The following is a 21,937-nucleotide window of genomic DNA, read 5'->3' as shown; positions in this document are numbered from 1 at the left end:
TGCTAGTTTTACAGAGATTGCACGTGGCGTCACGATGAATTATTTATTACCCGATACATATAATGTTGAAATATTATACCGCATTGATTTCCTCACACCATTGTTGTAACGATGGTGACAATGGAAAATTTATAACTATTAACGTTTGTTCAAATTATGTATTTGTACCAATCTTGGCGCATCGGTTACCGGTGGCCTCTACGGCGCTATCGACAAGTTGAGTGCCGGTCACCGGTGACCGCCCGTGGTGTTCAACGTGTCGAGAGAATTTTCACGAAATATAGGAAACTAACGAGGAACGTATTACGGGAAGGATGCACAAGCCAAAAAGGAATAGAAACAATGTCAAGGGGGAATTCCTGAGTCGGTAGCACGGAGGCAAACGAGAAGCAATAGCGGGAACAGAGACGGCGTTGAGTTACGAGGTCGTCGGACTCGTTTACGAGCTCGTAAAATTTGCCATTCTTCATCAGGAACGCGCGTGTTGCGCGAACATAATTCTCGTTGCCCTTTCGCAGAAATTGTTCGTGGATAAATTTTTGCGTTTCCCTACGGAAGTCATTTCACGCTCGTTCGTCCGATAAAGGAGACATTTTCGGGACGTTACGCGGAGTTAGGCGACGTCCAAGGCACCAACGATCGCTTCAGGTCCCGGGGCAACATTTTCCGAAAGTTGTACGCAAACTCCGAGTCGAGCGCGTGGTAAAAATTCGAGGCTGTTTACGCTGCCTGTGTAGACGCAGACGGTCGGCTTTTACGAAGTTGGTTATCGGAGAAGAAACTGGAAGAATCGGGGGAATAAGGAAATCGGGCACAGAACTGGAGCAAGAACGTGGCGGTATTCGTTTGAAATGGAGAAAAATATGGCCTCGCGTGGGTCGTAGGGGAGTAGTCTCGCGAGGCGACAATACGCCGGTGAAATCGACTCGGCGCGGGCCGGTGACGGCTACGGGGATGCTCTTTCAAAGGTATGGCGAAACACCAACTTTCCGGAAAACTTGCTAACCAAAAAGATTGACAAAGCGACGAATCTGGTAAAACTCTCGACAGAGAGTCGGCTAGTGCACCGGAACTGTTGCAGATCGTATTCAGATCGTAGGAAAATATCCTGGTATATCCCCCGGGGAGAAACGACCCGACGACACGTTTCTGAAATCGAGTTGTCGTTGCAATACCGGTGCAACTTCAAAGATGTTTGTTTCGTAACGTATTTCGATCTCGTGCACAACCAGCATATACTGTGTCGCAGTAGCGTACTTACACTCGCCTTGCGTCGTGCCAGAGAACGCGCGACTGCCTTTCTCCTATTACGGAAAAAGAACCGAACGGTTCAGCCGCTTTACGCCAGTCGATTTTGCGCTTTGAGCCGACGACGCTTGAAAAATGTCGAAAGACTTTTGTGATAGAATCTCTATCTAAAATTGAAAATAGGAGAGACGGCAACGTTTGAGAAAGATAACCATTCCAGTTTTTCGAGGAATAAGAAAAAATAACGACGAGAACACGAAGCGCCCGGTATGATGGAAACCGTCAAGGCGTTCCCATATGACGAATGTTTGAGTCTCTGTAGATGCAGCAGAAGAGCAGAAGCAGCAGCTGTGCCAGTAGTATTAAGTAGATACGTAATATCGTTTCGGGAAGCTGTTAAGAATTCTCTGGAGAATTTTTGCGAGATCCATATCCGTCGAAAGACCGACCATCGTTCGCGTCCGAGATACTTCTTTTTTTATATTTCCATCATAAGACGGATTTTATCATCACGGCGTAATTTTAATATCGATCGATCACGGTGTTCTTCTCTTCTATTATCAAGTCGAAGGAAACAACGAATCCGAAAACTTTTTATTAGTCTCTGGAACTCGTCGCGTCGGTGAAGTGGACGCGATAAAACGATCACGACAATGGACAGCGCGGATGAGGAACGCGTTGAAATACGAGGCACGGCGTTATTATCGGTTACGATCCAGGAACTACGCACAAAACGACCCTTTCTTCTCCTATTCGTGCTTCGCTTCGTTCCCTTTCCCCCCTTCTCTTTTCCTTTTTCCTTTTTCCTTTCTCCTTTCTCCTTTCTTCTTTCCGGGCACTCATTTTCCCTCAACGTTGTTCTCCGCGTGCTCCTTCGTTTCTCGTAGCGAGCGTTTTCATTCTGCGATCGTAAACTACCGAGTACGACGTGTCTACCTTTTCGACGAGAAAGAACAGCTATAACGAGACGCTGAGCAATTACCATTCGTACGTACCTCGGGAACTCATAAGTACGTATTTTTCCCTGTCTTTCCGCGTTTACTTGTTCCGTTTCTCTCGTAATTTCTCGCGGAACCCTTTGCAACGTAGCCCTTTTCCGAGGCGAGCCGCGTACGTACCTTCCAATCCTGAACTCTTTCAAAGGAATCCCGCGCGCTTCTGAATCGCAAAAATTCCTTTTTCCTTATTGCCATTTTAGCATGCGTGTCTTGGATGAAAGAAAGCGACCGGGTCGATGCTCGTGCTTTTCCCGAAATTGCTTTCACTCTCTTAATCGCGAACGTTTCGATCGTGAAACGGTCGTGGTTTTCTCGCGAAAGGAACGTGATTTTCGCGCTCGGTTTCTCCCTCAAATGTGTTCCGACGCGGTCGGTTCGTCAAACGGATACCAAGAGATCGTAAGGAGAGGAGGAGTCGAGCGCTATCAAGGACGACGAGCAGTCATATCCGCGCTCTCTCTTTCCGTGGTCTCGTTAGCTTCGTCTTTCTTATCCATCGAGTTTCTTATGAAAACTTGGCTCTCGTCTTTAGCCCAGTTGTGCCGTGATCCAGATTTCGAGAATCCTGTACGGGACTCTGCGCAAGTTCGTTCCGATGGAAGCACTTACGGAAAACGAAATATCGGAAAAGCAGCGTCGACCAAGGACAAGAAACTCTGCCGGCAGATTTGCGATAATGGACGCAAGTCCGAATCGCTAGCGTTGTATTAATTATTCCGTTGCCGTGCGAAAGTATCGACTCGAGGGCTAAGTATGCTTCGCCTGTTTAACGAGGTCGCATTCTCTACGCGGCGGTAAGTGCGTCGTTAATTAATTCGGTTGTGGAGCGGAAAAAGCGAACCGCCGCACCACGCCGACGAGTTTCAAGAGACCGTACATTGCTGCATGCGTTAACTAGCGCGTGCGCTACTAGCCGTTGCATCGCAAACCGTTGTTCTTTCCTTCCAGCTGTTCGGCGAGCTTTTTTCACCTACCAACCAACGATTCGCTGCTCTTGTATCGACGCCTCTTCGATCAACGAATAGAGAGAAAATTACACTTTGCTCCGTTTTATCGCGAGGTAACGGAACATCGTGTCCGAAGCGGTGATCCGGACTCGGATGATGGATCGATAGCCGAAAAAATCACGGTAAAATGGCTTGAAATTCGATTTATGAAGTAGCACGCGTATGTTGATTACGTCTGATCTCGCCTTCACTGGCTCAAGTAGGGACGGGAGCGTCTTTGAGGGAGACGGAATGCGAGACGCGGGCACGTCAGAGGAGAGAATGCCGAGGTGCTCGAAACGGTATACGTTCGAGAGCCACCAACGGACAGAGGATACGATAGAGGAGCAGGAATATCGGGAACGACGGTGAATTCTACGCGTGACTCGAATAATCCCCGGCGCTCTCTCGACATTGGAGGACACAGTCTCAAAACTCCACGGGATCTCTTTCCGAGTTGTAATCAATGATTCCCGGGGAATCGACGATCCTTGCTTCGGATCCTTGCTTTCAGCTTTCTGATTCCGGACGCAACGCTCGACCTCGCCAAACAGGATACGTTTTCAATCTTTTTTCGTCTGTCTCGATACCGGACAATAGTTGGAAGATGACTCGCCGGATATGAGCTCGAAACATCGGCTGAATTGGATATTATAAATTACGTCACCAAATTTACATCCTACCCACCGTTGCTATTCTTAACGGGTAAGAAGATGGATGCTCGATAACGGGCTCGAAAACGATCCTTTGCACCGTTCTTTCGCGGAGGAATAATTCTTGTCTGTTTTACCGCAGCAAACGTCGAAGGTCGGCCGGCAATCGCGTGGAACGGAGAATAGGGGCAGGAATTCTTTTCAACTAGCGTGTTGCATAAGATAAGAAGAAGAGAACGGTCGTTCTCCGGCTGGAAAGGAATTGCCACGAACGACGGTAAAGACGAATGAGCCTTTTGAGGTAGAAAAATATGGCAGCCGGACCATCTGCGGATCTTTCTATCGGTTTCCTCTCTGTCGTTCCACGGATCTGTCTTTACGTCAACGGACGTGAATCGAAAGGGCACGAGCTGGGCGCCGTGAAACTCCCGTATGATTCATGACGCGTCGTCCCATCGATCTACAATTTTTTACGCGCTATATCAAAGCTTTCCGTTACCGGAACGTTTCCACGTTCTCTCGTATCGCGTGTCTCATTGTCAGTGGCGATAGAACAAAAGCGCACCCCGTTCCATTTACCGACCAGTGTTCGGTTAACAGCATTCTTTCGTTCTCCTTTTCTTCTTTTTTCTCTCTCTCTCTCGTTATTCCATCCTATCCACCGCGACATCCGAAAAATTAAGCGACTAGAAAATAAAAAAAAGGAAAAGAAGGCATGGACGAGAACCGCAGAAGGAAGTCGGTTTTCCTTCTCGTTGTCATCGAAACAGCATCGTGGCTCGTCGACGCTTCGTTCGCTGGACCAAACTCGAGGATCGATCCTGCAGTTTCCTTCGAAAACAGGATGCTTTAAAATTCCCGCAGACGTCGTCCTTCCGGCTAACGAGTACCATCGTGTTTTCGTAGCTATCCTCCGGCCACTACCGAACTTTTACCGAAGATCGAACGAGAGAAAAAAAGGGCAAAAATTTCGGTATACGATAAAAGTAACACGAGAACAACGGACACGCACTGAATTCTCGAATTATATTTTTTCGACCAACGTTCTTCCGATCGGTCGTAAGACGTATTTCCTTATCGCGCTCGATTCTGGAACTCCGCCATTAGAAATCCAACCGTCGCGGCAAACGATATATCCACCAGCGACGTCCATTCTCGGTGTTCTCGTTGGCCAGAGAAATCGAGCGTTCGACCGACCTGCCACCAAGTTCGATCGCACGGTACGTCGTTATTCCTTCGGGATTCTTTTTATCCGATTCGTGATGTCTTTGAAAGATAGGTGTCCGCGAAAGTAACTTTGTGACGTCAGATTCCTCGTTTCCTCTCCCGTACTCGTTCGCTTCCCTGTACTTTTCCCAGGAATTCTTGGGTAGAAGGGAGCCGGACCTTCGTTAGCGTGCGTTCCGTTTCCGGTTCACTTTCGGGACATGCGTTTCCATTACCTACAACGGAAACTATTCGCTGGATAAGGAGAAGTTACGCGAGCGATACATTATTCGTCGGACGATAAATTATTCGACAAGTACTCGGGGAAAAAATCCTCGATGCACGATATAATACGGTTCTCAACTTACGGGTACGATGCTGCTAAGCCGCGGTAAATTTCGCCAAGATCGAAATCCAACCCCTCTTTCTTCTCTCGCTTCGACTTTCTTTCTCCTTCTTCGTTCGCCTGGCGCGCGCGCGCCTTTCGACGTATCTTCCGGGATATAAGATGAGATTTTACCGAGGGTGCACCGATTCAATTCTGACGTCGAGTTACATACTACAGAGTGGCGAGAAGAGATCTTTTCAATTTTCCAAAATAGACCGTATTCGGCGGGAAGCTTCGCGTAACAATTTTTTCCAGGGAATGTCGCTTTGCAGGCGTCGCGACAGTTATTCGAGCAAAAAAAGAAATAGCCTCGGAAAAAGAAATGGTTTAAAGGAGAGATCGGAGAGCGAAGGAAACGGAAAATATCCAAGACAAAAGGCGTGGCTACCGGTCAGACCGTTTGACCCACGAACTACCGTACGATATCTCTTTGAATTTTCCTTCGAATTCGTTAACGGTGAAATACAAGCATGGCCGTTTCCACGCTGAAATTTCAGAACGATTTCCTTGCTCGTCGCGTTTCACGTTCGTATTTCACGCATAATTTCCTCCTTATCTTTCTCGCAAACCTGTCCTCGAGGTTCGTATTTCTTCTCCGGCAAAAGGGGACCGGAATCCTCTCCGTCGAGGAAGACGCATCGCTCTCTTCGCTAGAATATTTAATTTTCGCGAAAAAAGTTGCGAGTCGCCGGCGACTCGGCGGGATGTTGATGCTTCTGTGGAGGGGAAGCTGGTAAATTCCGGGTTATAACCAAAGTGTTTGATGCTGGGCTTATTTCGTCGGAGCGAGTCCTTTCCTTTTCCTGTCTTTTGGGTCTCTAAGTAATTACAGATAAGAGGCTTAAGCGGAGATGCTCGCCGTCGGGTATCGACTCTGAAGTATTAGACGGTATTCGACGGAATAAAAGAGAAGGGGAAAAAAGAGCAGGGGAAACCTCGTGTCTGGTAATGACACGATCTTGCAGCGACGATGGTCAGGTTGTCGTGTCGCGTCGCGCCACACCGCGTTGTGGGAACCGTATCTCTTTCCAAAGAGACCTACGTTACTATCCTCTAAAGGCTTAACGTATCGGTCTTCGTTCAATGAGGCTAATAGGTAATCACCGATAAGAGGCTTTAACAACAAGAGGGATATTCAGTATTAAGCGTCTATTTCAGTGAATAACGCGTTTCCCAATGGTTCGTGATTCCAGCGATTTCGATGCGATGCGTCTAGAAACAGATTAGAGCACCTAATAGTCTAGCAGAGAAAGTAGTCGACCGACGCGACGTGCTTTAGCAGTGTAAGTTTGCCCCGAGTCGTTGGGACGTGGTGTGAAACCGATTCGGTGGAGCGTCGGCAACGAATTTTTGTCAGCGGACGATGAAACTGAACGCACGAGTGGCCAGAGCGCAAGCTCGACGGCCGTTCAATAAGCGCATAACCATGCGGTTAAGTATCTGGTTCGCAACGATGCGAAAAGTTTTGAACGTAAACGAAGAGATAGAAGATCGTTAGCCCGGAAGTATTGGAAGCGTAGTGTAAGAGGAGATAACGAATAGAGTGGCATTTAACGTTGGCGGATGAATAGATAGAGCGGATGGGATAGATATCCAAGGCGATACGCGGTTTGAGATGGTTAAACCGATAGGAGACGACGAATAGTGGTGGGCCGAGCGGAAATCGGGATAAGACAAAATTAATTTATCCGTAATCGGCGATTAGATATCCTTGAAATGCAGAGCGCAGAGTGCAGAGTGTGGGTAGTTCCTTGTCAAAATCTAAACTAAATCCTAATCGGATTAACGTTCACCGACTCGACGCTTCAGCAGCTTCCTTTCCCAAGTTTCCAACACGGTTCAACCTCGGTTCCTTCGAGTGGCGATTCTGCTCCTCGGCGAAGTACTCGATTTGGATTCGCGATTTCCACTTACGAGACGTACGTATAAAAGGAATATTACGAAATGAACAGACACGCTCGATATTAAGTCGGAAGTATCTTTCCGCGGGGAACGACAACAAAGAGGAGACTATCGCGAGCGATCGATTAAGGCGGACGCTAAGATTAATTTCACGCCCCTCCTTAACTTCGCCTCTTACGTTCGCAAAAGCGTTTAGTACCGTCGGCTCTCTTAGACGATGCATGGCTAACTTTACAAATTCTGATACCCCGAGGTTGCTGTTTCGCGTTTTGGTCAGTTCGTGCTTAGAATACGCTACAGTTACTTGGACTTCCTGGATTTCCTGCGCCGGTCGCGACTTTCTACCATTCTGTCGTGAATAAGCTCAACTTTAGATCTTTGGAAACTCGTAGAATCTCTTTCGATTTGTTGTTTCTTTTCGAGATTGTTGCCAGCGTCTCCATCCGTTGTCCGCAGCATCTCGATCTAATCAACCTGTACACAGCCATTAAGCCGTTAAAGCTCTCGCAACTTTTCCCGGTACAGAGATACACTCGGAACTTGTCCGTGTCTGACTCTGTTAACCGGGTATGCGACGCTGCGAATTCTTTCAGCGATGATTTGGATTCGTCGTCCAATTCTACCTGTTCTTTCAAAGTACAAATTTACAAAGTTTTGCAAATAGTTGTTGACCAAGCTTTCTTTTGTTCAGTTTCTACTTTCCGTATTTTCTTGCTCTTCTCGCGCGTATGACCTTTACGTATTATTTGCTCTCCGTTTGTACTCTAATGGGAATACTTTTTGCTGTACAAAGAATAAATAAATAATAAAGTTAATGGAAAAGGAATGGGTAATATCCAAGGACTACGGAGGTTGGTCGGTGAATTGGAAAGGAAAAAGACGGCAAGCGGGCGCTGTTTATGCGTTATTTACGGAAATATATTCTCCGCCTTCGTATTCTTTCCGGCTCGGAAAGCAAGATTGGAAAGTCAGAAATTCGTTCGTTCGGAGCTTCCGTTTTGGCTGATTTGCGTTTACTCTATCGTCTATGGAGGACGTTTCTCGTAATTTCGAATTAACTCGGGGCACCGATATTCTCCGATGTTCAGGTGCGTCGAGGCGTAAAACGAGCCACCACCGCGGCAGTCCAACACCGATGGCCTCTCGACTGCAAGATCTACCGTCTATTCGATTGCTTTCCTCCGAGGCAGACCGAGCGCTCTCTGAATCCTCGACCGGGATAAGCTCGAAACTTACTCGGGTATTAACCTTCGCTGCGAATTTCCGTCTTCTGGCAGGACAATTTCTATTTTTCCGAACTTTTTTTCGGGCTAGCTGGTCGGAGACGTCTCGAGAATAAATTTGAAATTCGTTCGCGTTCGTTTCGCTCCGAAACAAAGGCGGGATGCTGGCTACTCGTTTGTACGAGAAGCACTTTCGCGTTACGCGAAACAGCCTTAAAAGTTTCAAGATTCTCACGGACATCACTTTCTTCGTTTCTTTTCCCAAGTCTCGCGAAGATAGAAATCGACGCGGTGCGGAATTAAACGCGTCTCGCCTTATGTCGCGTTTTGCTCGTACGAAAGAAAGTTGTTGCGATATTTTCGACCGATGGTGTTTGAGGAAGTTCGCGAAGAACGGCAGACGGAACACGGTCTCGTTATCGCGACCACGATCACAAAGGTCAGAGCGGTGGGACAGGGCGAGCCTTCCTTTGTTCTCGTTCCACGTCTCGGTAGATTTTCAGGAACGTCTTAAAGTTTCCGTGGGTACTCCGCCAAGCGGGATCGGCAGTCCGCGCTTTAACTCAGTTTAATAGCCGATCGATGAGTAAATTGGGTTAGAGGTTTCCTAAAAGGAGTTTGGGCTTCCGAGCCGCGTTCCCAGCACGAAACGCGCTCTCCTTGAGGAGAATGGGCCACGATACCGGTTCAATCCTGTTAAGAGACAAGAGAGACGTCCTTTGGGCCTGCCTTAGACTTCTGAGAAAGTATCAAGAAACCCGAGCTTAACAGAGAAACCGTAGTACGTAACATCGTGTCGAGTACATCGGTCGAACGCTGCGCCAATTGCTCGTCTTTGTCCATTTTCCCACCTAATTGTTTAACGATTATTTCGCGCATTTCTTTAGCCACAGCCTTCATTCTTCGCACAGGTCTCTCCATCTTTCTCCTTTTTACAATCAAGAGAGATTTTTTCCCTGATAAGAGCATCTGTCGTTTCTTATCCTTTCTCTTCGTTTCTCGAACGATGGAACGCGCAAATTGTACGCCAGCGTTAGATAGTAGGATCGTAAGATAGCAGGATAGGTAAATTTCGATTAAGAACCGTTCGATGGAAACGAGGAATATTCTTGAAAAAGTTTCACCGTTATCGATCCGCACGGTCACGCTGGAATCGAGACCGAGCGGAGTTAGCCAGAGACTGATTAACCTTGATCGACAAATAAAATCTGGCTGTAACTACTCGAGTGACGAACGAACAAGCAATTGGACCGATCGGTTCGAGGGACCGACGAATCAGTGCGCGAACTAATCGACCGCAAATCACCGCACTCCGGACCGACAGTCGTGTGCAAATGCTCCCTTTCAATGCGCGACCGATTGTCGGAAGGATCGGTTGTCCCTCTCAATCGTGTTTCAAACTAACCGTCAATCGTCGTCGCGATTTCCTTGCGCTCTCGATTCACCGCGATCCGCCCCGGTATCGCAGTTTCCAGGAATCGTGATAAGTTTCGAAGTAGTTTCGCGTGGAAGTGGGAAAGTTGGTCGAGAAAGAGAAGCCAGACCGAACGATGCTTTTAAATTTTGATGCTTACGATACGCAGTTTTAACGTGGCGTCCCTCTCGACTTGATTTTCCAGCGGTATCATCGCGTCGATCGAAACTTATTTGACGTGTCTACGCCTTGGGCTTCTCGCAGAGAGTCGACGGGAAGATAGCGCGCTGTAACATTGAATGGCTTACCGATGACGGTGAAGTTGACCTTGAGATTTCTGGTTGGCGAGTTGCGAAAATCCACCCTGCACCTGTAAACTGCCTGGTCGCTTTCCCGTAGATCTCGAATAGTCAGCTGAGCGGGCGGACTTGCTCTAAAAGACGCCCTCTCTCCCCAAAAATGAGGGGCGCTCCACAGCTTTGCTTTGCCAAATTGTCGGTTTCTCGCGTCGTAGCTGAAAGAACACGGAATAAATTCGGTTATTTATATTAGGGATGAAATCGGCTCGATACTCGCGTAATAAGAATCTAAATCATAGGAACAGGCCGAGGATGACGTGCCATAGTTCACGAATGACGTGTACGTAGCGCCGGTCTTATCTAGCTCGAACCAATTTTTCACTCAACTTTCGCAATTCGTCATAGTCGGGAGGTCCGAGTGCAGGAGGAGTTTGCTTACTCTCCAAGTCCCAAGCTTGAAACTCAATACAGGCCGACAGAAGTGCACTCGACCGAGAGAGTCAGATAACCTTTTAAGCACTTCGGTGATCGAGCTTTCCGAGACGGCATTAGGGAATATGTTGGAGAATCGAGATTCAAATGGCCGACGCGACGGAGGCGTTCCTCCGGTGGATCAGCGACAGCGGCAGCAGCGACTTACAAACGGGACGCAACGTATCTCGGGCGTTTCTTTTTGCACTGCGGCACTGCGGCAGCGTATTTTTAACACGGTTCGACCGTTACGATCGCGTGGCTCGTGGCGAAGCTATCACAACCGCGTTCGCGTTACGTTCCCTTCTCTGTAGATAAGCCGACCAGCTACGGACTGTCGACGAAGTTTTCGCGTCGAGCCGTCGATTATCGGGTGCGGCCCGGCGACCGGCGAACGATGTCCGCTTAAGTCTAATCGAGCGCCAAAGTTTTAGCGAGTTTCAGTGATAAGACGTCGCATGGTCGATCAACGAGAGAACCGTTGATCGCGAGCACCGTTGACTCGTCCTAGGAAGTTTCGACAGACGCGCGCTCTCATCTGGCGCACTTTGTCCGCGGCCATAAGACAAATTGGATTGGTTTTTAACGAGCACGATGACTGGAGAGAGTTTCCCGAGGGAGCCACCTCAGACTCATCGTGCCGCTTTGCCTCTCACGAACAGCGTCGCTCGTTTACTTTCCAACTCGGCTGATTTACCAGAAATTAAAGAGGCATCAAGATTCCGCAACTTGTGACAACCTATTAATTACCTGCTCGTTTCTTTGCGCGTACCTTTAATGTCCATGAAATCTGTTATAAGGATATCGCGCTATAACAGGGCATAGAAATGTAGTCGCAATTGTGTCCTTCTCCTATTTCTTTGTTTTTTCTAGCTTTGAAACGGAAGGAAAAGAATGTAAGAACGATTCCGAAGAAAAGACAGGTGTATATGTGAGTGGAGTAAAACACACGCGCAACAGAAAGAACGAGAACACGATTAAAAAATAGAAGAGAGGAATTGCTTTTGTTCATCATACACAGGGAGCTTTAGGAAAGTTCGATGATAAATGGAACGCGATCTAGTGGTTCTAATAGAATAACGATCGCTCTGTTGATCGATACGATAAGCTCGCTGAAGAGGTCGTTGCGTCGAGGGGAAAACGAGCATTTAAACGAGGAATAACTGGGGAACGATCGAAGAAAAGGACAAAGGAGGACTATATCGGATGAAAAAAGGCAAAGACGAGAATGAACGATGGTATACGCGGAAGAATTCTCTAGGCGGGCGGGAAAGGGGAAAAGCCGGAGATAGAAGAGAATGGTCTCTAAACAAATTAAAATAATTGCCACGACTCGTCGGAAGATCGTGCCGGACTCGCGAGTTAAAAGAACGTTTCCCATGAATACGTTAGTGTCGGTAAAACGAGTGCTCCACAGAGAAGGAGGGGAGGGCCAAAACCCGAAGGGGCACGACAGCAAGCAGACAGGGCTACGAAGGAGACTTAACCACTCCCGGGACTCTTAAAAGGAGCTTAACTTCGCGCATAAAATTAAGGCATTGTAATTGCAGACGGCGCGGCGTCGCCACTGCGGCAGCACATTTCTTTCTCTTCGTTCAACCGTCCCTCTCGTTCCTGTCCTCGTACCCGTTTCCGCACCCGGTCCGCTCTTCCTCTAGGCCGACACCTTTCTCCTTTTCTTCCGTCTCCGCTCGACCGGAAAATATAATTTGCCCGAGTTACTAACTTTCGTCCCCTGGAAGCAGATCGTTCGACCGACCGACAAGCGGAACAGTGATAAAATGATTTTTAATTGGGATTAGACGTAAGCCGGAATCGTTGTCCCACGACAGCCAAAGTTCCTCTCATGAATTTAAGCGAGCAGCTTTAACCGTGATTCGAGTGAATTTCGAATAACAGTCCGGATTAAGCACGATCACGAGTAATTTTCGCAAGCGCTACTCCGCAAATCCGTTCGACTCCCATTTTCACGGGCAACTTTGCCGACTGGAAATTTAAAGGATCGCGTATCGCGTAAAAATGCTGGTTTTGTACGGAAAATAGTACAGAACATCGTATGTTAACGTCGTAATAAGGCGTTTCTGCTCACAAAAGGCGAACAGTAACTTTTGACGAAGTTAAACGAATCTCTCGATTAAAGCGCTTTTGAAAAGATTCTTAATTAACGGACTGGCACGTGTGAAATACAGTCGAGAACATTTCCACGCGAATGTAAAATCCCGATATGCATGGAAATCGAGGTTGCGTTACTCTCATTGACTGGTGTTCTTGATTCGCGCGCCACTGGTTACCGGTTCGATGTCGGTTTCCGTATCCGAAATCGTCGATTCTCGCTCGGTACAGCGCGACGATAGCGGTATCAGTCCGTATCGTTCCCAGCTGCCACTTTGCGTCGATGCCCGATTTCACTCACCTACGCTCTCTCTTCTACCCAGTCTTTATTCAAATATCACTGTGAAACCGCAGCCTGGCATTCTTCAAAATGGAATTCATGCCGCGGCATAATAGGACAGAGATATCAATCCGATCGGTGAATATAATATCCGATTACACGATGGTCGACGACATTCACCATGGGAAACCTCTCTTCGTTCTTCTCGGGAACATTAAATGTCTCCCGGATGCGTGAACCCGTACTCCATTCCGATATAGACCTACGTATATACGCCATATACCTCTCGTAAAATTCTATTGTCCAGATTCATCATTTTTTCGTTTATCTTTGTATTAACCTCTTCCCGTGCCATTTAGTTCGACGAAACTCGGGCCCAAGCGGTAGACATCGACGCGCGCTAAACAGACTGATGCTCGTAAACAGCCGCAATACGAACCGAAATGTAGATGTATCTGGTTGGGAGTCAGACTCGCGATATTTATGTTTGGCCCAAGTATCTGGTCGCGAGTCAGACTGGCGATATTCGTGTTTGGACCAAAATCTTCATCGCGAGTCTGACTCGCTAAAGTACGGGAAGGGGTTAAGGAAGAACGAGTACTTGGCTGTGTAGGGGGAAGATACTTGGGCGCAATAACCGTGTACACGAACCGATCGTAACGCGGCATCGAACGAAAACAACGGAATGGGATTTTTATCGAGGCGACAATGGTCGTACTAGATAATCGCGTACCGTATTTACGACGTCGAGAAATGCAACTGTGACTGGCAGGATTATTGTATCAGAATTGATGATGGAGTGTGAGATGTACGACGCGCATTGTCCTGTTTCGCGGAAACATCGAGAACGCGATGGACCGATCGTAGACAATTTAGGAAGGTTTCGAGCTTTCTTATTCATATACACGGCGTGCTATCCAGTGGGAAGAAAAATGGTTGCGGTGATCCGGTCGATTTATATCTCCGCGGTGCGAGTGCGGTTCGAGCGGAGGAAGGGGGAAATGTCATATTTTGACAGGATTTCGCGGTTCGTTTCGCCGCTATCGCGCGTGCAAGGCGCGAAAATCAGCGTCGAACACGCTCGATTTCGTGACAAGTTGAAAGACGGAGAACGCCATGGAAAATGGGTAATAGAGAGGAAGGGTAGAGGGAGGAGAAAGAACAGCCCTACAGGACCGATGAAAGGAACCGATGCATACGTATAGCGACGACGCAGTTTGAACGAGTAGAGCTAGAGCCGGGTGGATTAAGCAGGGGCTGCCTTCATGCATAAATGGATGACAAAAACAAAAGGAACATCCTGTGACGCGGTTGCGACATTTTTACATTTATCGCTCGGTTCCCCGTTTACGGATACGTGCCCATGTAGCCAAACGTGAGTTCACATACTACGACGGATCCTTCGTGTTCGCGCGAATGCAAATAAAGCGTAAGCAGATAAAAGGCTTCGTTGTCCACACCACCGACGTGGTTTTTGTTCGGTTTTTCGCTTCTCTTCTTCCCCAACGGACTAGCTGGACGAATAGCAATTGGCGTTGATGGGTTGGCTACCTCGTACCTTGTTGTTTCCCATGTTTCGCCTTACTTGGATCGCGCGATCGTATTTTCTCAAACCGAAACATCGATCGATCCTCGATCGCGCTCGATATTCAGTCGACGCAGCTTCCGGCGTGTTTAATCGCGTTTTAACCCCGTTACGATCCTTCCATTCTTATACTTCGATCTTGCTCTCGCTTTAACGAGCAAAAAGGATTTGTAAGGTTTTAAGATGTTTAACATAAAATTGAAACCAGAGACCATACGTGAGCCAATCATCGTGATTATTATCATCGTCATCGTCGTCGTCGTCGTCGTCTTTATTATTATTATTTGCGGATCGAACCCAATAATAAGTATATAAAAGAATACAATAGTAAATATCTACGATAAGAAAAGTAGAAGAAAGAAATAGAAAGAAGAGGGATATTATTAAGGAATATATCACGTAAGAGGATATTGTACAGCTTCATTTTAAGAGTGGATAAGCGCCCGGAGAATAGTCGATATTTCCAACATATCGATTTGCTAATTTAGTAATTCTATTTAACGGATCCCGGAAACCATATCATGTTTAGGTGGTCGACGGCAACGACGTCCATCTTTTATCAATACATACGTGCGGTGCATGCAGATTTATTTATAGCGAAAGGGACGCGGAGTTGATTTTATCCTTGACAGATTTAAATAAAAGAAGAAGGTCTGCTGTAATTCTGCGGTCCTCGAAAGTAGATGGACGAATGCTATTCGAAACTGGAAAATAGTGATTAGTTCTACGTAGATATGTATAAATATATACGCGTATCTTTAGGAGCATTCCTGTGATACCGTTACGATCGATAATCGACGAGAACATTTGAAGAAAGTAGCGGAAGCCGAAATGGTTGCGAGGTAGTGGCTGGAAAGCTCGACGACCGATTTTTGAGACGCAAGATATCGCGGTTCCGTTAAAATCTCGAAAAGGCGAGAAACCTCGAATGAATCTCTCGTTGCAAAGTAGCGTCAAATTAATGAGTTACCGAGAGACGAGTTTCTGCTCGGCGAAACATAAGGGGACAGAGCGTGAATGAGAGAGATAGAGGGGAAATGAAGAGGTTGGATCGCAGAGCGGAGGCTAGGCAAAAGATGGAAAGGAAGTTCCATCATACGCTAATTAATTAACTGGTAGAATGAAACGGGTCGTAGGGCAAAAATCCATTTTGCTGAACAAACTTTTTCCCTTTGCGATCAGTGGCAAACAGGTAATCATCGCGTTGCTTATCCATAATTACTCGTAAAACCGAGTAATTAACTTCACACGAAAAGTAATTTTTACTTCTCAATTTTTCCTTCGATGGTCGGAATCGCAGAAAATCGATCGGCGCGTATAGCTAATTCCTGTCACGGTTTTGCGCGACGAATGAAAAGCAGCATCGTAGGAAGAACTAATTCGAATTTGATAAGACACGCAAAGGGAGAGAGAGAGAGAAAAAGAGGGAGAGAAAGGAAAAAAGAAAAATCGTAAATGACCGGTCGCGGAGAAAAGCGGAGGAATAGCACGACGGCGCATCCTCGAAAGTCAGCCCTTCCGAGTCATCGTAGGAAATTGGATCGTTATCGGACGTACACGGCACAGCGGTGACGCGAGGGAAATGAAATAAAAAGAAGGCGTTACGTTAATTACGGAATTTTTGAGAGTACGTAACAATGCGCGAAAATATTCAGCAAGAGGAATGGTCATGGTCGAAGAGCACGTGATCATCCCGAGCTTAGCTCCGACGAAGAGCTGCGTATTGCAGGCGGCTAGATGATAGGACGCGCACGATTTCCTCGGTATTCGCGATTTGCACCACACTACCGTTTACTTTTTTCTCTTATTCTCGGCAATCGGCTGGTACGAGTTAAAGCGGTAGCGATGAAATTGTTGGATCGTGGAACAACGCGTTTGAAGCGGTGCCAGCTATTTATATCGCTCTCGTACGTATACATATACATGCAACATTACCGATAGTAAACCCGAGGTATGCACGCTTTGGATCGAGATGCGCATGACCAGTCTGTGTGCGAGTTATAACCGCAAAAAAGAAATTTCAAAAAAGGCGATACTCTCGTACGCAGAACGAAGCGCACTCACTCTCTTATCCGTTGATTCGTTGTAGAATTGGAACGATCGTTTTTCAAGAGGCTGACGAAACGACCGATTCGTGGCCGCGATATATTTATCAGGAAAAGTCGAATTCGCGTTTATTAGATCGTAGTGAATTAGCGATTGTCAATGACCGCGGCAAGAGACGAGGTTTATCGGCACCGACATCAAACGTAGTAGATATGTATGTACAACGATGTCGTTTATCGAGGCCAGGAAATCTAGATACGAACGCGTACGCAAGATAAAAGCGACACTGTGCGTGATATCGTGGATGCAAAATATAAACGAGGTCGTTGATCCGTGATCGGATCATTTCGCCATTTATGTATCAATGGCCACGGCGGTGATCATCAGCGGCAATTTCGGTGCAGCGGTGATATCCTTTCGAGTTATCATTAAATCTCTCCATCGTTTCGGTGGCACTCGATGTTCGATTGTGGTCAGGTGGCGCGGATAACTCTGTAACTCGATCCTATCTGCTTCATACGCGGTTGCGTTCAGTCGAACGTCTTTGGTCGATCGCTGTGCGATCGATGTCTTCGTCGACGCCCTTTCAAACAGATATTAATCCTATTATATTCGAAAATTATTCTTCGTATCGTGATCCGGCACGAGGATGGTTTCCCGATGGAAGATAACGGATAATATCGCTACGTCGAATAGGCTACTACTGGTTTCGTCAGCCTGAGGCTAGACTCAGTAGTCGAGGAACGGCATGCGGTTAGGTCGCGGTGATTACTCGATCATTGTGTCCGACAGTGGTCATCGTACGGATATAGTCAGACGATCCGACGAAATGGGCAGCGATTTCACGGAACTGGAAATATTCTATCGACGAACCGATTACGATCGATATTCGATAGGCCGATGTAGCGTCTGATGCGCGGAGCTTCGAAAAATCGGACAACGATTTAAGGTATCGTTTGAACGGAGCTGTCTGTCCGTTAGTCGACGTTTCATAGACGTGAAACAGCTTAGTGAACTGTTCTTCCTTCGAAAGGGAAAAAGGGCGGCAGTGTTTGAGAGGAACGGGGAAAAATAGGAAACGTGGGACATCGGCGTTTTTAGTTAAACGCCAGTGAACGGCGTGATAAGTGTTAATCGCGAAGCGGACAGTCCGTAACAATAGGCCGTAATAACGGATGGTACGGTTTGCCGGCTCGTTCGTCGCATTCCACGTACGAGAAGTCCGCAGCAACGGTGTGTGTTGTGTAACACAGCATGGACAATGGTGCGATAATTCGAGCCGGTGAAACGTGCATCCGACCTGTCACAACACACGTAACGTCGTACACGTAAGTCGACCACAATGCCAGCACGAAAACAGGTCAATCGACTTCTCGATCGAGAACGTTTCAACGCGTTGCGTTGTGACGTCTCGTCTGGCTAAACGTCATCTCGTGGTTACGCGTCTGCCGAGTTTTTCTATTTCCGACGCGTAATTCCTAACGACGCGTTTATCCGTTCGTTTCGACATTACCGTTCTCTATAAACGATCGTTTTTCTCTACTAATCTTAGGATGGTATAACGCAAAAGTATGACGACCAAGCCGAAAAGGCGGATGGAAGGAGCACGATACGTGACAGGGAGAGTATTAGTTTGCTGGGAAATACGTAATCGGGCGGTCGAGGTTGGAAGGGCGAAGAGGTTGCGGTTGAACCAAGAGCGCAACGATACTCGACGGAGCAGCACCTGACGTCAGCACGATCGGTACTTCCCGTCGGACGGGTAGAGGCCGAAAACCGTTCGCAGGTGTGCGTCCGTATTCGCAAAGTTCGCCGCACAATCCGGCAATTCATCGTGAGAAGTAATTAAAGTTTGTATGTGAGTTTGATGATCCTTGCTCCGTTTCGCGTTGTCTCGTGTTTGTGCATGTACGAATACGATCGATTAAGCGATCGCAACGGTGTAGATGGCGATATTCATCGATTGTTAAGTCGAAGACTGTTTTCGCGCCATCGAACGAGATCCATCGCTGAATCGTTACCTGGTTCTCGATCGAACGAGAATTCGGCCGAATTAGAATTAGAAGGGTCAGGTTGCGATTACGGAAAACTGTTCAGGGACAACAGAAAGGTCAGCGGAAAGTTTCGCATAGTTTAACGAAAGAAGAAGGTTCACGCGACTGGTAGACTGGTAGAAAGGAACGGGGGCGATCGGTGAGACGAAGGAGGTCGAGCGAGCATGGTAAGGAAGACAAATGGAAAGGAAAACGGGTAAGCCGGTGGGTAAGCGAACGTTGAACGAGAAACGTGAACGAGGAGGAGAAGGTGAAGGATGGAAGGCAGTTTAATAGCGACGGCAGCGTAATATCACGTCGTGCGCGTTTAAGGGATCGCATCAGACCATGCGTTTGTGTCCGTGTCAACGATCCTACACGGTTAAACGGAAATGCCAAGTGGCGCACTCTCGTTAGTCGATGCGTCTGACGGCGAGTGTACGATTACACTGGTTATGACGTTTGATCTTCGGACGAGGGTTCCTCGAGTTTCTCGAGTTCCACTAGCGTTTCGTCGACTCGTCGCCGCGTCGCCGCTCGCAGCCCGCTCCTCTCGCACGCGCATCGCTCTTACACTCGCGGTCGACGTGCACACGTTCCGAGTTTGATGATTCGCGCGGCTCGGTCCGTGTTTCGAACAGTGCCCCGGCAATTAACTTTTTCTCCGATTATACCGGTATATTTTTGCACCGTATAAGTCCACAGCTGGGAGAAAAGCATTACGTTTCTGAATGCGAAAGTAGCCTCTTTTTAATCCTGGCACGTGTTTAATAAGCGCGGTATTATCCGTTATCAGCTAGGCAGGTGGTTGACGTCGCTGCTCGGAATAACTCGTTTCCTGCTGGACGTAAAAATCTTAAAAAGTTGTTGCTGTAACGACCAAAGCTTCTCGCTTTATCGTTACTTCTGTCCAGCACGCAAAGACGCGCGTCCGGCTAGAACGCGATATATCTCGTCACGAAAATTATGAAAACGCCGGAATGACTTAATCTTGCGCGATCTAACGACCGCGAAAGAGCAGAGACTAACGACCCGCAACGTTTCAATCTCCGCCCGTTTTCAAACGGCGTCGAGGTTGCCAGCTTGGAAATAATGCCGGAATAATTCGGATACTTTCTAATTAAGCTGTTCGTTTGAATTTGCATTTCATAAGCGACGTTCATTTACCTTACGAGGGTGGAACACATTAATTAGTGATAGGCCTTGATGCGAGTGTATATCGCGCAGACGGTGCTATTCGTAGCTCCGATGGTACTCGCGTATCCTGTATAACTCCATTTATGCATGTACACACAGCTGTACCAATGCATGGATAACAAGGAGATTGATCGACAGCCATCTTGAAACTCGTACTATCCGCTAGAGGAAGCAAGCCGTGCAACGTTATTGCCTCCTCGAGCCTCGGAAAGGAGCGTATATCATTGATCCTTCCTTTCTCGCGAAGTATCGCAAAGTCTGGGAACAAAACGATCGGAAATTCTATCTCTCTCAAACTAATTAGCGATGCTCTATCGGAATGGAGCGTGCGTGTCTCGTAAATCGTCTCTATAGGAATTTCTTGCGATGTACTCATATCCTCGTAAACCGAATACGAATTCGTATGAATTTCATTTCGATTCCGTCTGTAGTGCATGGTATGCCATCCAAAACCGTGTCTCATCCTGCGCCAAATTTATTCCGCTCGTATTTCTTGAAATTTCCTGTTCATCGTTGCCACCCGCGACAGAAATTAAATATTAATATTGAATTTCGCTCTCTTGACTGTCGAATATCAGCGCCGGCTTCAGCTTCGGAGAAAGACATTTCGAAAGTTTTTATCACGCGTACGAGTAGCGGTACGAGTAGCAAGTATACGAACGGAGCGGTTGAACGGTTCGCAGGGAGAATAAAAAGCAGTTTCTGCCGGCTTTATGTATTCTTCTCGCTGTGAAATAAGACTTTTTATGAGACGCGATAATGCCAAGCCGGAAAGCTAGTACGTATTACGTTGCTGGTCGTTCCGAAGGAACGTCGTTCGCGCCTCTGCTTTGAGTCGTCAGGGATTGTTTAGTGCTCGATCGCGCTACGTTTCAGTTGGAAATTACCGTTTTGCCGGTCACGCGACCGCAATTCCACCTAGAATTTCGTAATAGCTCTAAGCAAACAAAGAAACCTTTTTTCTCCGGTTTTATCGGAACTCCGACTTTCGCACGCGGAATATCATCGAAACGGATTTGCACGAAAAAACCGTGTAGAAAAGAAAGTAATACGCATTAAGTTACGCAGAGATGAAAGCGTGGAAAATGCGGGTTCGTGAACGTGTGCGCGATCCTGGAAAGCGATGGCGCATCTTCCGGCACTCGTTACCAAAGAGGTGTACCTGTTATCCTCGTTTTATGGGACTCTCCATAAAGACGATATTTACGAGGATGGAATCGGTGGCCGATGGAACTAGCATATAAAGAATGGAAGACAAAGGTGATTCGTGGCTTAACGGAATCCCAGTTTCGTTTTGGTCTTGCGCGTGCCGGATCGCCGGGAAATCCCCGGGTAGACGACTTCGCGATCGTGGAAATTGCGGCGAATCCGCGTTGTTTCGCGTAATCGGCAAAAATTTATCTTTCTATCAAAGCTTAAACCACGTCGAGAGAAGAAAAATTTTCAACCTCGGATGCCTCGAGGAATCCGAGGAACACGTTGTCTACCATCGGAATATGTATCGGATTCGCGATCCGAGCGAGAAACAATTTTCTACGGAGCATCGCGATCACGAAGTGGCATAGCAACGATAGTATTACTGAAAATATTGCAAACAGAGGGGCGCGGAGATTTGAACGATATCTCTCGTAAATAACAATGATGGCTTACCTGTAGAGAGGCTCGCCGCTGTCCTCTTTAAACCAGAGTACCATAGAGACGGCGTCGTTCGGCTCACGGGGTTGTATATTACAGGGCAAAGTTGCTTTCTGCCCTGCCACTCCCTGTATCGACTCCATGGGTACTGTAACACACAGTGACAACGCGTTGAAACCTTTTCGAACGAACGTTCGAGTTTCGAACGACTTCAACGAACAATTTATTAATTACGCCGCGAATACAAAAAGGGCCCGATTA

General features: G+C 47.3%; 1 protein-coding gene across 4 annotated transcripts in view; it reads right to left on the bottom strand.

Moving 5' to 3' along the window:
* The window catches only part of LOC122567951 (nephrin-like), a 99,266-nt gene that overhangs the window by 59,146 nt on the left and 18,183 nt on the right, over positions 1-21,937 (bottom strand). For all 4 annotated transcript variants that reach the window (XR_006316930.1, XM_043727137.1, XM_043727138.1 and 1 more), the window contains exons 3-4: positions 21,692-21,824; positions 10,327-10,532 (exon numbers count right to left, since the gene is read on the bottom strand). Coding sequence is in view for 3 of the 4 variants with exons in the window: in XM_043727137.1 (XP_043583072.1) it covers positions 10,327-10,532; positions 21,692-21,824 (339 nt within the window). In the remaining variant the exon portion in view is untranslated. The remainder of the gene's footprint in view (positions 1-10,326; positions 10,533-21,691; positions 21,825-21,937) is intronic.

The sequence above is a fragment of the Bombus pyrosoma genome, linkage group LG5 (genome assembly GCF_014825855.1).
Source record: "Bombus pyrosoma isolate SC7728 linkage group LG5, ASM1482585v1, whole genome shotgun sequence".
Classification (NCBI taxonomy): Eukaryota; Metazoa; Arthropoda; class Insecta; order Hymenoptera; family Apidae; genus Bombus; species Bombus pyrosoma.
This window is presented reverse-complemented; position numbering and strand designations above follow the sequence as displayed.